The sequence below is a fragment of the Myxocyprinus asiaticus genome, chromosome 46 (genome assembly GCF_019703515.2).
Source record: "Myxocyprinus asiaticus isolate MX2 ecotype Aquarium Trade chromosome 46, UBuf_Myxa_2, whole genome shotgun sequence".
In the NCBI taxonomy this organism is placed as follows: Eukaryota; Metazoa; Chordata; class Actinopteri; order Cypriniformes; family Catostomidae; genus Myxocyprinus; species Myxocyprinus asiaticus.
In genome coordinates, this window is record NC_059389.1 from 30,888,720 (window position 1) to 30,904,551 (window position 15,832).

Genomic DNA, 15,832 nt, shown 5'->3' on the forward strand with positions numbered 1-15,832 from the left:
TCTGCATGTAAAAAATCCCTGTGTTCAAAATGAAAAATTGCTATTTTTACATTTTATTATTTATATTTATACTACTACCTATTTGAACATATTTTCCTTTGCACATTCCTGTATAAAACCTCTGTACTCAACTGAACCTGTAATTTTGTGTCTTGCTGTTGTATTTCTGTATGTACTGGAAGCTTCTGATTAGAGGCCAAATTTCAAATGCTGCATATTCAAAAAACTTTTTTATGTGTTTTCATGTAGGCTACTAAGTCTTTCGATACTATTTTGGTGGTCAAATCTTGCAGTGCTATTCAAGCTGTACACATGTTGAACTTTATAAAGACCTACTTTATGACTGGCAAAAGACAGAATGCATTTTTAGGTTTGGTTTCCTTTGATTGTAGATCCAGTGTAACCAGTGTTATCAATGTTTTCCATATTTTAAACCGTGGGCGTGTTAAGTGAGAGCACGCACCAAATGATTCAGCAGCATGCACGTGAGCTTTCCGAGTCATTCAGATTGAATCACAAACTGATTCAGACCGCTTTGCTATAAAGTGTGACCAATTCATTGTAAAGAACTGATTCAGATGAGCGATTTATTTGTGAGTAGGACATCTTTAGTTCTGATTCAAAACTGGCGACAGTAAACACCAATGTGATTTATGATGTAGCGGTGTAGCTTTTGTCAAAACTACGCACTACATAATCAAAAATATAGCTTCACTACTGAAAAGCTACTTGATTTAAAAACTAGCAAAGCAGTGCTCTTCAAGGGTGCAAAAATGTCATGTGGAATTTGAAAGTTGCTAGGAAACAGGTGTCATAGACATTCACAATCAACACACATTGTCTGAATTCTACTAGAGGCTCGCATTGATTGTTCAAATAAGATTTGATTTGTCTTTAATTGTTATTTTGACTAAGATAACATTAAATGATTACTTCAAGCAAAAATCCAGATAAATGTACAAACAATTTCGGATTACTATATATAAGAAGTTAAAAAATGATATATATAGGGGGTTTTTTTAGAATGTAAAAATATTTGAGTAAATATAAAGCTGTCTGATCTCCTTTACAAATCGGCATGGTACATTTATAAGGTCATACAACTGTGTGAATCAGTACTTTTCAAAACAAAATGACACCAACTAGGATCATATGTGACATGTTCTATGTAATTCTTAACTATGTAAATGCCTAATGTGCAAACATAAAGAAAAATGTTATTAGGACATATAAAATACAACCTTGCCCTCTGAAATGGAATTAATGAAATTGCTGGACCAAAAACTCTTACCACCACCAAAATCAGTCTTCTCAATCTTTCTCAATGAGCACGTTTACATGCACATTCTTACACGATTATGCTTAAGCCGACAACGCGTGTGGTCATGTAAACACAATAAACTGTGTTCTTTTAATGGTGTAAGCTCATAAACGGCATAAGAATAAACCGGTCCACACGGGTAGATTTCGTGTGGCATGTAAACACCTTTACTAGTGTTCTCACCGATTTATCCAATATGTGCACGTGTTGAGCACGTCTCTTCATGGTTTGACATCAAAAGCAGGGAATAATGTGATTATTTAAAATCTCATGTAAACACGGTTTTCTTGCTTTGTCAGATTTTTTAAATAAGCTAATTTTTGGGAGTAATGTGCATGTTAACGTGCTCAGTCTTCTTTACCCTCCTTTTGTCTGGTCTGAAATGAGTGTCCATCTCATTCTCTAGGCTTCTCATTTCTTCTGTTTTTGATATTCAGGCAGTTTCTCTGGTCTACGTATTTATAATGCTACTCTGCTTGTGTTCTTATGCCTGCAGTGTTTTCTCTGTTGGCTCGTCCAGACTGATGTTGATAAACTCAGAGTTGCTGTTTGTTTGGATCTTCTCAGTATTCATGAGCGTGACCATCTCCTGCTGTTGTTCCTGAGTGAAGGACACTGATGTTCCGTTTTCTTTGCTGCTGCTCTTTGATGTGATAATCAGAGTCTTTTTCTTACCACACCAGCTGTCGGCACAAAATACACACATTTACAAAAGCCCATTAACAATGTTGACATATGAAGATAGAAATCCAACAGTGTTTGAAAGTTTTAAAAAAGTGTTACCAAACATATTGCTATTTACAAGATTGCCTGAAGTTATTTTAATGATTGATACCACATTTCTTTCTATGGAGCATAGAACTTCCTTGCAAGACATTTAATAAATATACATTGTAAAATGGGGTAACCTGCAATTGTTATCTTAAGGATCTATTTCTACTTCATCTAACCCAGTTGGTGTTACCTATTGAAATCATGTTTATTTAGTTTTTTATTATTATATTATTAGGGGCCAAGCACTGAAGGTGCGTAGGCACCTATTGTATCCATTAGTGTTCTTTTTCTTATTATTATTCCACTCTTGAAGTCCATGGAACCTTACATAGAACCGTACATAGGAAAGTTCTTAAATTTGGCACAATGATAAAGAACACTCTCAAATGTAACTGACCCATATTTGGGATCTCTATCCCTCTAGTGCCACCAACTGTTCAACATTGCACACAAGTTTTTTCAGTTTCACCACACCCTGACTGCACTATATACATTTGGGGACAAAGTTAGAATGAATTGTAATGTAATAAAAGCAATTCTACTTATGTTTTTTATACCGCTTTTCTTGAAATCATAATCAGTGATGTCCAATCATACTTCCTTAGGTATGGTGTGCTTGGCCCTGTACTTGTTGCTTGCAGCTATTTTTATATTTATTATTATATTATATTTATTATTTTAAATAATATTTGGATTTAAATAAATAGTTACATTTATGCATTTGGCAGACGCTTATATCAAAAGTGAATTACAGTGCACTAATTACAGGGACAACCCCCCTGGAGCAACCTGGATTTAAGTGCCTTGCTCAAGCACACAATGGTGGTGGCTCTGGGGATCGCACTGGCAACGTTCTGCTTACCAGTTCTGTGCTTTAGCCCACTACGCCACTACCACTCCAAATAAATAGATTTTACCACATAAAGCAAATTTTTTAGGTAACTTGACTCAACATATTTTCAATGTATGTTCCTGCTGTGAACTGTAAAATCTTCAGTTAATAAAAACGTACCTTTTTCTGGTTGCTACAGCTACACACAGAAGCAGAATGAAAAGGACAGCCACAATTACAATCACAATGATCAGCCAATCTGTAAAGAGATTATAAGAAATGACACATTACTGTATTTCAGTGGTGGCTGGGTTTCCCAAAGCATTAGGTAGAACGTTAGTAGCACTTACGTAGTACTTAATCTCTACGGCACGTTTCCCAAAAGTATCGTTATCTAAGTAGTACGTAAAAACGCTTATAAATTAATAAGAGCTTTGAACCGCTCTTAGGTCCATCAAGTGCAACTTAAATGTATCTTTCTCGCATCTTCCACAGTTTATCATAAGGGCCATTGAATAAATTATATTAATATATTTTGATCATTGGAAAACCATTGTACACTGTTTTAGAGGATAAAACTGTGTGAAAAAATCGCATTGAAATCAATAGGCAGTCTCCGCAGTATGCGTGTGCAACGTGATAGGTCTAAATTAGGTCTAAAGATAAATCTAAATTTACATGACACATAAAACAGTATAAAATGTTATTGTAGTTTATTATTTATTCATGCTCTCAAGAGAGCAGCTCGAAAAATGGAACGCAAGTGGAAGAATACAAAATTAGAGGTATTTCGCAGGTGCATGGAAGGATAGTGTCTGTAGCTACAGACAGGCACAAAAAGCTGCTAGGTCAGCATATTTTAGCAAACTCAAAAAAAATAACCACAAGAATCCTAGGTGTTTATTCAGTACTGTGGCTAGATTGGTTAGGAATAAAGCCTCAACTGAACCAGATATTCCGTCGTAGCACAATAGTACTGTAGGGCTTTACTGGTTGTTTAGATCAGTGTTACTATCAGAAATAATTAATAATTATTTCTGTAGTTATTAATCAATATTTAAATTAATTAATTAATTGTATCTAACTCATTAAAACCTCATATGGGACTCCAGTAAATGTAGTGTGCTATGTTTAGGAGCAAGTTTGGTTATTAGCAATAATTAGTAATTATCAAAGATAATTATTAATTATTAAAATCAATAGAACATTGATGAGAATCAATGTTAGCTTTTTTTAATCCTTTAAATCAACAGTTATCAAAGATAATCGTTAATTGTTAACGTCGATGAAACATTAAAGTTAACACTAGCTTATTGATCATTCAAATTCAATCAAAGATAATTATCAATTATCAAAAATCAATAGAATATTAATAAGGATTAACATTGACGGGGCACCACCCTGGAATCAGGGACTAATAACCGAATATTAAAACAGTCTCAATATTAGATTGTTTTCTTAGGAAAATCAACATCCGAAGAATATCGATTTTCGGGAAAAAAAACAATGAATGAAGGCTTGAATCCGAGCACTGACATCCCGTCAGCATGACACAGGCGTATGCAAAACAAACCAAAACACTTCTCTTTGTAATATAACAAAGTTTATTTATGCAGTAATATCAATTAATAATTAATACAATGCAGTCAATAAACTTCCGACTTACAACTATAAACTAAACAGTGATATGATTAGATATGGAAATAAAATAATCCTATAACACATAAGGTGTGTGTGTGTCGGTGTGGTTAGTGAGAGAGAGAGAGAGAGAGAGAGAGAGAGAGAGAGAGAGAGAGAGAGAGAGAGAGATTATTCAGTGACAGCCCGAAAGCTGATTTCGCGATAGCTGGAGATGAAGCAGCCGTGTTCATCACTCAGAGACGCGGTTTTACGAGCAGGGCTCGTAAAAGTCCCTTGTTATTTGACTCTTTAATGGATGAACTCAGTTGCTGTCTCACCCGCGATGGCGAAAATGCACAACAGTCCAATCTGGTTGGACCACAATACAGCAAAACAAATTCGTGATAATTAATACCCTGAGTATTAATAATGAGCGGACATGGCGGTCCGTAAACTGTACAAGCAAAAACCTTGAAACACAAGAATAACACACTATAATATTCTATCTCTGCCCAGACGTAAACCTCTTACTTGAATCGCATGAGGACACAGGTAGAATGTGTTTTCCTCCGTCCTTTAACTTTGACCAGGTTCCTTGAGGCTCGTGTGATGACGAGAGCCGTTTCCTCGCGCTGTCGGCGGGTGGTAGGGCTGTTGATTCTCGGCGGGCTGGCGGAGAACTCAGAAATGTCGACTTGATTGAAGATGGAAGAGAAATCTTTAATCTCTTCACTTCTGTAGGCCAACGGATGAAGATGCGAATTGCTCGGCGGTCTCCTTCGGATCCGTTAGAGTGTTTGGTTGAACACAGAGTAATCTTAGCTCGTCCAGCGAGATGGAGATTGTATGGCTACAGTTTCAAGTCGGACATTACTTCCTTATGCCACGAGGTTGCACCGGAGAGCAGCAAAAAGCTACGTCCGTATTCGGTGAACGAAGTCGCCGGAAGCCCCTTTGGAAGCATTTCAGAATTATTTGAAGTCCTGATGATGTCATGTTTGAGGGACGTTCTGTTGTGTGCCTCATCCAATAGGAGTTGAGAGCTCGATCCTTTAGAGGGCAAGGCTTCATGGATCTGTAGTCTGTTTTGGACTCCCTTTGTTTGATTTTGGCGCGATTTTTATCAGTAAGATTTACGACTTAGAAGGAGGGGGCTTGAGGAATGTTTTTGACTGTTAGGCCTGCCTTTGTCTTCTATCTGAATACATGAGGCCCAACAGTACTGACTTCATGAATTTCTTTAATGATAAAATGTAAATAATCAGAAATAAAATTGGAATTATGCAATCATCTGTCACAGTACCACAGAAAACAGTGTCTCATAATTTTCCTCACAAGCAACTTCAATCCTTCACTGTCATAGGTCATGAAGAGTTAACAAAACTTACTGTTACATCAAAAGCCACAACATGTATATTAGATCCAATACCAACTAAGCTCTTAAAAAAGATATTCCCTGTAATCTCAGAACCTCTTCTTAATATTATTAACTTCTTGCCATCCCTAGGATATGTCCCAAGAAACTTTAAAATGGCAGTTATCAAACTGCTTATTAAAAAGCCACGGCTTGATCCTAGAAAATTGGCTAATTATAGACAGATTTCAAATCTCCCTTTTATGTCGAAAATACTAGAAAAGTAGTGTCCTCCCAACTATGTTCATTTCTACAGAGAAATAGTATATGTATATGAAAAATTTCAGTCAGGATTTAGGCCCCATTACAGTACAGAGACTGCACTTATCAGAGTTACAATTGACTTGCTCTTATCATCTGATCGCGGCTGCATTTCTCTTCTAGTACTTTTAGATCTTAGTGCCGCTTTCGACACCATAGATCAGGACATTCCCTTGAATAGGCTTGAGAATTATGTTGGCATTTGTGGACTTGCATATGCATGGTTAAGGTCCTATTTAGCAGACTGCTACCAATTTGTCTGTGTAAACAAGGAATTGTCAAATCAAACAAAAGTATGGAGTGCCACAGGGATCAGTTTTAGGGCCTCTGCTTTTCTCCTTATATATGCTTCCCCTGGGAGATATTATCAGGAAAAGTGGAATAAGTTTCCACTGTTATGCCGAAGATACCCAGATTTATATTTCTTCTAAACCCGACGTAATTTCACAATTCTCCAAATTAGCAGAGTGTATCAATGAAGTCAAAGACTGGATGGCCAGAAATTTCCTTCTACTCAATTCCAACAAAACAGAGGTACTAATTATTTGACCAAAAGCCTCAAAAATATAATTTGACTCTCAATGGATGTAGTTACATTGTCTTCTACAGCGAAGAATTAGGTGTTATATTTGATACCAATCTGTCCTTTGAAAATCAAATTACAAATGTTTGCATTCTTACACCTCAGAAATATTGCTAAATTATGACACATGCTCTCTATTGCTGATGCCAAAAAAACTAATTAATGCGTTCAAGACCTCAAGACTTGATTATTGTAATGCATTACTGGGAGGATGTCCTGCAAGTTCATTAAATAAACTTCAATTGGTTCAAAATGCAGCAGCCACAGTACTAACTAGAACCAAGAAATATGATCATAATAGCCCCATTTTATTGTTACATTGGCTACCTGTTAAATTTCGTATTAATTTGATAATTTTGTTAACTACGTACGAAGATTTGAATAGTCTAGCTCTGCAGTACTTAAGTGACCTTCACCACGCTACATTCTATCACGTTTATTACGATCATAAAATTCTGGCCTGTTAATAGTTCCTAGAAAATCAAAATCCACAAAAGGAGGTATATAATTTTCCTATTTGGCTCCTAAACTATGGAATAGTCTCCCTAACACTGTTCGGGAACACTCAGTGTGTGAGATCCCCTTATTATGATGTGATGCTCATCGCGTTACATGCACTCTTTGCATCAGTTTTATTCATCTCTAGGCTATAAGCTGAGCAAACATCTGAAACCCTTTCTTACCAAAGCCATAATTATTTCTTTAATTAAATTCTGTAATAGTTAATAAATTTAGGAGCCTCGACAAGGTTACAAACAACTTCCGTGTTTGTTAGTATTTCCACATTATTTTCATGTTAAGAAGACAAACTCATGGACAATATTTGCCAAAGTTTCAGCACATTGGACATTCGATCTGTGTACGTGCTGGTTTGGGAAACAGGCTTACTCCATCTTAAAATAACAAGTGATGTTAGTTTGGATGATTGTATAAGCTTAAGTTGCAACATTATCAGGAAACCTAGCCAGTTTCTGTTCTCGCCTAGGTCTTCCATGATTCTTCCCCCATCAAGTGAAGTGTCCGTGTAATGGTACAACAGCCAATGTTGATAGCACTTTATTTTACAGTATTATTCTACATTTATGTACTATATAATTACAACAACTACAGTAATTACTAGGTACTAACCCTAAACCTACGTTAGGTACTAGGTACTTAACCCATATTAAGTAACTATAGTTACCTAATACCTTTCTTGGGTAAGTACACTGAAAATACAAATACTGTAAAATAAAGTGCAACCCCAATTTTTTCATCTCTCACAGCCCACTATCTCATTTGGGTACGAAACAATAAATAATGCTAGAGACTGCATCCGCTATAGTACGGAATGTAATTATGATCCCTTAAATACTAGATTATAAGGACAGTTGGCGGACAGACACACATGACTGAAAGTTTATTATATTATATATATATATATATATATATATATATATATATATATATATATATATATATATATATATACAAAACAAGAATTTTTTTCTAAATCTTTTTTGTCAACTTCCTCCCCTTGGTCTATAAACATTTATAGAAATATATGACTTTAAAATTCAGCACATCAAATACAATATGAATAAATAAATAAATAAATAAATAATAAGGGAGGAACTTGACAAAATGATTGACAAAAGCTTAAATAAAAATGGTTACCTGTTTTGTTTGTAGCATCATCTCTGTGATGTGAATCGTCTATATTCACTGCTGTTGTCTCCCAGAAATTCTTCCATGACCCATTTGTCATTCTCAGCTCTGTGACGTCCGTATCAGGTATTAAAGTTATAGATTCCCCTATATTTTTATGGTAATTTATATCAGCCGTTTGATCAGTCTCTTCAGTAGGGCTCCATGTGGTATTTACAGACTCTTCAGTATACAGTCCATGACTGTAAACTGAAGTATTCGTCTTAAACTCTGGTGTCGAATATTCCTCTCCAGCATGAGGCTGCTGTGTGGTGTCTTCTGTAAAATGAAAGTTATGCAGTATGTATATGCAAAACAGACACATATCAATGATAGTCATTATGGAAGGCATAAATTCTATATTTCTTTTTGAAAAATGGTCTGTGAAACAAAATTTCAGCCTACAGCCTGTTCTAGTCTGTAGACTGCTAGCCTGCTCAGCATTGCTTATTTTTCTATTTTTAACATTTTAATATTTGATCTTTGCCATTTTACCACGTGCTTCATTTTTTCCGCTTTTCTATTTTATCGCGATTCAACTTCAGCATCTGTTTTCTCCACTGCATTTACACAGATAATTGCATTGATCTCAAACCCCCACTGATCAGGAACCACTATCACAACAGTGACTAACAATTGTGTTAAGTCATGGCATCAGCACATGTTTTCGCTACTTGCACTGCATACCACATTTTTATGATAGCCTCATCCATCAACAGTGAGGGATTTACATGTAATAAATGCAAGGAATTAGTTAGGCTGACAGAGAAGATTAACGAGTTAGAGACACGCAGACGAATGCTATTGGAGGTCAGTGAGAAAGAAAAGATGGTTGAAATCGTTTCAGATGCAGGTAGTACAGCGAGCAACAAATGCATTTTGGTTCCGGCAGTAGAGCCCCCGTAGCAAGGCATTTAAGTGACATCTCGGTGGCATACTTGTAGGGGAAAGCGATACCACTCTCTCGTTCCTGTTAGGATTTCAATCAGATTCTCCCCATTCAGTGATGCACCCACTGAGAAGCCTGTTGGAAGTGCCCTGGATATAGGTGATTCTATTTTGAGGAACATGCAAATAGAGACTCCAGCCACCATTATTAATTGCCTGCCCGGAGCGTCTGACATCAGATAAAATTTACAAGTTTTCCCACTACATTCAAGCAGGCTCGAGTAACCCCGCTGCTGAAGAACCCCACACAAATAGAACACTACAGACCAGTCTCTCTCATCCCATTCATGGCAAAAACACTTGAAAGGGCAGTTTTCAATCAAATCTCTGTCTATCTCTCAGAGAACAAGCTGCTGGATGATAATCAGTCAGGTTTCAAAAGTGGACACACCACCGAGACTGCCCTACTGTCTGTCACTGAGTTGCTGAGACAGGTGAAAGCTGAATCCAGATCATCTGTCCTGATTCTACTGGATCTTTCTGCAGCCTTTGACACAGTCAACCATCAGATCTTACTCTCAAACTTCTCCTCGCTGGGCATCACAGGAACTGTGCTTGACTGGTTTAACTCCTATCTCTCAGGTAGGTCCTTCAAGGTAGCCTGGAGAGGTGAGGTATCCAAGCCTCATCAGCTACTTAATGGGGTACCTCAGGGATCAGTGCTTGGGCCACTTCTCTTCTCTATATACACAACCTCACTGGGACCCATCATTCAGGCACATGGTTTCTCTTACCACTGCTATGCTGATGACACGCAACTCTACTTGTCTTTCCAGCCCAACGACACCACAGTGACTGCTCAAATTTCTGCCTGCCTGGCAGACATCTCAGCCTGGTTGAAGGAGCACCACCTGCAACTCAACCCAGCCAAGACTGAACTCCTTGTCTTGTCCGTGCAGCTGGGTGCAACTACAGTAACACCTTCCAAATGGGTCAGAAATCTAGCAGTAACCATCGACAACAGTCTAAATTTCACAGACCACATCTCAAAGACCGCAAGATCATGTAGACTTACAATCTACAATATCAGGAAGATAAGACCCTTCCTCTCTGAACATGCCACACAACTGCTTGTCCAGTCACTTGTCATAACTAGATTGGACTACTGTAATGCTCTCATTGCAGGCCTCCCTGCATATGCAATTAGACCCCTGCAAATGATCCAGAATGCAGCAGCACGTCTGGTCTTTAATGAACCAAAGAGAGCGCATGTTACACCACTCCTTGTCTCTCTCCACTGGATGCTGGTTGATGCACGTATCAAATTCAAGGCTCTGATGCTGGCATACAGAACAGTCACTGGGTCTGCTCCAGCATACCTAAAATCATTTATGCAAAGCTACGCGCCCATTAGAAGCCTGCGGTCGGCTAAGGAACATTGCCTTGTTGTACACAGAGGGACCAAAACACTTTCCCGGACTTTCAGCTTCATCATACCACGTTGGTGGAACGACCTTCCCAACTCCATCCGTGAAGCTGACTCACTCTCTGTCTTCAAAAAACGACTAAAAACACATCTTTTCCACGAGCACTTAATCAGTCATAAAAAAAATAATTTTTTTTAAAAAAAATTTCTGTTGCACTTTATTCTGTTTTGAATACTATTATGATGCTAGTGAAACTTTGTAATACGGCACTTTTCATACCACTGTCTCCTTAAGATGATTCGCTTATGTTTTCCTCTTAAGTCGCTTTGGATAAAAGCATCTGCCAAATGAATAAATGTAAATGAAATGTAAGTGCTGACTAATGCTAAAAGTAGATTTTCTAAAATTGGTTTTAATATTGGGACTAACAATGTCCGGCTTCGCCAGTTGAAGATCACTAAAGATAATGTTAAAGAGGTGTGTGAACTTGAAAAAACGATGTCAGACAATGTAATATGCTCTGGCCTCCTCCCTGCTTGTTGTGGTGACAAGGTTTACAGTAGATTTATGTTACTGAATGGCTGGATGTCTGGAAAATAGCATAGGATTTAAAAACAATTGGAGTTTTCCAGGAAAGGTGCCATTCTGCTCTCTAGTAATTTGGCTCATAGTCTTAATAGTGATAGTACTTGACTTACTGGGGCCCAGGTCAGGAACCGTCGGTCTGCTAGCAGTGTGAGATGTCACACAGGTCACATAAACTACAACACATACTGTATAGTCTGTATCACCCATATATCATATAGAGACTGTGTCGATGTAGTGACACTAGGGGTCACTCTTGGGAGCCCGAGACACCTCTGGTCTTTGATAAAAGGCCAATGAAAATTGCCATGTGTATTTGCATGCCACTCCCCCGGACATACAGGTATAAAAGGAGCTGGTATGCAACCACTCATTCAGGAGCCGAGACAAGGTCCGGCCATTTCAGCGGGTAGTTCAGCATTGTGGCAGGAGGGACACAACGTCTCGTTCCCTCCATCAGGGAATGGAGGTAACACAAGTAACCATGACATTCCCTATCTGTCACTCACTCGACATTGTGTCGATATAGTGACACTAGGGGTTCCTATACGAAACGCCACAACTGGCTGAACTGTGTTACGTGAACTAGCGGTGTGTGATGGGCAGACTACTGTGTGCCTCATAGCTATCACACCAGGTCGACACATAACCTCCCCCAACATAGTTATAAGTGTTGAACGGCCCTTTGGGGACAAGTCGACTACCCAAAAGATAGAGACAGGCTAACCCAGTCGTGGCCTCTTTTCCCCTTCTCTTTTTCCACTCCTTAAGAAAGAAGGGGGATTATCCGACTGGGCCGCCAGGTCTAGTCGGTGGGTGTCCCTCCCAAGGGGAAGACACCACGGAGACCACACCTTGCCCAAAGAGAGTGGAAGAAGAATACGTCACATGGTCTTTCCGACCATGTGGAGAGTCTTCAAGGTAGATCCTACCCAACGGGGGAAGAGTTACTACAAACATGGAGACTGGGGCAGAGGGGCTCTGCCCAAGGAAGACGCAGTTTGCCAACAGGGGAACGAATTAGCGGAAGATATATATCACATGGGGTTAGCCTTACAGGGAACCGCCACATGCGGAGCACCTACCCCAGAACAGGACTCTTAGTTAGCACGTGTACTGGGCCGGCAGCGAGTCTCTCCGAAAACTCGACTGCCACAGGACTTGGAGGAAGTCAACCAGGGAACAAAACTTGTGAACACTACTGGGAATTAATGGCGCACGTCTTCAGCTCAAAAGGAGGTGGAAGGTGCTATGTGCAAGCGATACACCCGGCCGGCTATCCCGGGCTTATCCGCTTGTATTGCATGCCACTACCTGGGACAAAACCGGTTCCACCCAGAGATTGTAGAACCTTGCAAAGGTGTTGGGCATTGCCCAGCCTGTTGCTCTGCAAATGTCTGTTAGAGAGGCACCCCTGGCCAGGGCCCAGGAAGCCGCTACACCCCTGGTAGAATGAGCTCGTAGCCCTACCGGGGGCGGCATGTCCTGGGCGTGATATGCCATAGTTATGGCATCAATGAGCCAGTGGGTGATCCTCTGCTTGGAGACAGCGCTTCCTTTCCACTGTGCACAAAAGCAGACAAAGAGCTGCTCAGAGATCCTAAAGCTCTGCATGCGATCCAAATCGATGCGTAAAGCACGCACTGGAGACAGCAACGACAGGGCTGGGTCTGCCTCCTCCTGGGGCAGCACTTGCAGGTTCACCACCTGGTCCCTAAAAGGGGTCGTGGGAACCTTGGGAACATAACCCGGTCGGGGTCTCAGGATCACGTGAGAGTAGCCCGGACCGAACTCCTGGCACGTTTCGCTGACAGAGAACGCTTGCAGTTCTCCTACCCTCTTGATGGAAGTGAGCGAAGTCAGGAGGGCAGTCTTCAAGGAGAAGGCCTTAAGCTCAGCTGACTGCAAAGGCTCAAAGGGGGCTCTCTGTAGACCCTGAAGAACTACAGAGAGGTCCCATGAGGGAACGAGGCATGGTCTGGAGGGATTCAGCCTCCTGGTGCCTCTTAGGGACCTGATGATCAGGTCGTGCTTCCCTAAGGACTTACCGTCAACTGCGTCATGGTGTGCTGCTATGGCAGTAACATACACCTTCAAGGTGGAAGGGGACAGCCTCCCTTCCAACCTCTCCTGCTGGAAGAAAAGCACTGATCCGACTGTGCATCTCTGGGTGTCTTCCCATCGGGAAGAACACCACTTAGCGAACAGACGCCACTTAAAGGCATACATGTGCCTCGTAGAGGGGGCCCTAGCCTGAGTGATCGTGTCTACCCCCGCAGGTGACTACCACCGTCCAGGGGCCAGACATGGAGATTCCAGAGGTCTGGTCGTGGGTGCCAGATGGTACCCCGTCCCTGAGAAAGAAGGTCCTTCCTCAGGGGAATTCGCCAGGGGGGGCTGTCGTGAGGAGCATGAGGTCCGAGAACCACCTCTGGGTGGGCCAGTAGGGTGCTACCAGGATGACCTGCTCCTCGTCCTCCCTGACCTTGCACAGGGTCTGTGCAAGCAGGCTCACTGGGGGAAACGCATATTTGCGAATAACCGGGGGTCAGCTGTGTGCCAGCGCGTCTATGCCGAGGGAGGCCTCGGTCAGGGCGTACCAGAGCGGGCAGTGGGGAGGATTCTTGGGAGGCAAACAGGTGCACCTGTACCTGTCGAATCGACTCCAAATCAGCTGGACCACCTGAAGGTGGAGTCTCCACTCTCCCCTGAGGGTAACCTGTTGTGACGGCGCGTCCGCCGTAGTGTTGAGGTTGCCCGGGATGTGAGTGGCTTGCAGCGACTTGATGTGCTGCTGACTCCAGAGGAGGAGACGGCGGGCGAGTTGTGACATACAACGAGAGCGCAAACCACCTTGGCGGTTGACATATGCTACCGTTGTCTTGTTGTCTGTCTGAACTAACACGTGCTTGCCCTGGATCAACGGCTGAAACCTCCACAGGGTGAGCAGAATTGCCAACAACTCGAGGCAGTTGATGTGCCAATGCAGTCGTGGACCCGTCCAGAGGCCGGCGCTTGCGTGCCCATTGCAAACGGCGCCCCAGCTCGTTTTGGAGGCGTCTGTCGTGACCACGACGCACCTGGGGACCAGTTCTAGAGGAACATCTGCCCGTAGGAACGAGATGTCGGTCCAAGGGCTGACAAGACGGTGACAGACCAACGTAATGGCCAACGTGTGTCCCGTGGTGCCATGGCCATCTCGGGACTCGAGTCTGGAGCCAGTGCTGAAGCGGCCTCATATGCATCAACCCAAGCGGGGTGGCCACCGCCGAGGATGCCATATGCCCCAGGAGCCTCTGAAAAAGTTTCAGTGGAACCGCTGTTTTCTGTTTGAACGCCTTCAAACAGGCCAGCACCGACTGGGCATGCTCATTTGTAAGGCGCGCCGTCAAGGAGACTGAGTCCAACTCCAAACCGAGAAAAGAGATGCTCTGAACCGGGAGGAGCTTGCTCTTTTCCCAGTTGACGCGAAGCCCTAGTCGGCTGAGGTGTGAGAGCACCAGGTCCCTGTGTGCGCATAACACATCTCAAGAGTGAGCTAAGATTAGCCAGTCGTCGAGATTGTTGAGAATGCGAACGCCCACCTCCCTTAACGGGGCAAGGGCAGCCTCTGCGATCTTCGTAAAGACGAGAGGAGACAGGGACAGGCTGAAAGGGAGGACTTTGTACTGATACGCCTGACCCTCGAACGCGAACCGCAGGAAGGGTCTGTGTCGAGGAAGGATCGAGACGTGAAAGTACGCATCCTTCAGGTCTACCGCCGCAAACCAATCTTGATGCCGGATGCTCGCCAGAATGCGTTTTTGCGTCAGCATCTTGAACGAGAGTCTGTGTAAAGCCTAGTTCAGAACTCACAGATCCAAGATTGGCCTCAACCCACCACTTTTTTTCAGTACAATGAAGTAGGGGCTGAAAAAACCCCTTCTTCAACTCAGCTGGAGGGACAGGTTCTATCGCGCTCTTCCGTAGGAGGGTAGCGATCTCTGTCACAAGGTAGCAGCGTTTTCATCTTTCACCAAGGTGAAGTGGACACCGCTGAACCTGGGCGGATGCCTGGCGAAGTGAATCGCGCAGCCAAGTCGGACGGTCCGGACCAGCCCTCGTAACGGATTGGAAAGCGCAAGCCATGCGTCCACGTTCCACGCAAGGGGGACCAAAGGGACAACGTCATCGGATGTACCGGCAGGTGGGGCCTTGCGGCGGGGCAGAGCTCGAGGTGCCACACCACGTCGTGGCCACACTGAGTCTAAGGACATCGAAGCACTTACCTGGCTCCTTGTGACCACCCCCGGAACAGCCTGGGACGGGGGAGGAAGAGGCCTGTCCTCATGACCCGTGGAGACTGTCACATCGGGGGCGGATTTGTGCCACAGCTGGGCGCTCAGGGGCGGGAGACCGCCGCTGGAGCGCCAAACCTGCCAAATGGAGTGGTGGACGGTGG

General features: G+C 42.4%; 1 protein-coding gene across 2 annotated transcripts in view; it reads right to left on the reverse strand.

Moving 5' to 3' along the window:
- Positions 1 to 573: 573 nt before the first annotated feature.
- Positions 574 to 15,832, reverse strand: part of cd44b (CD44 molecule (Indian blood group) b) — a 47,660-nt gene continuing 32,401 nt past the window's right edge. For both annotated transcript variants that reach the window (XM_051689474.1, XM_051689473.1), the window contains exons 5-7: positions 8,462 to 8,770; positions 3,108 to 3,186; positions 574 to 2,004 (exon numbers count right to left, since the gene is read on the reverse strand). In XM_051689474.1, coding sequence (XP_051545434.1) covers positions 1,806 to 2,004; positions 3,108 to 3,186; positions 8,462 to 8,770 — 587 coding nt within the window. In that variant the 3' untranslated portion in view covers positions 574 to 1,805. The remainder of the gene's footprint in view (positions 2,005 to 3,107; positions 3,187 to 8,461; positions 8,771 to 15,832) is intronic.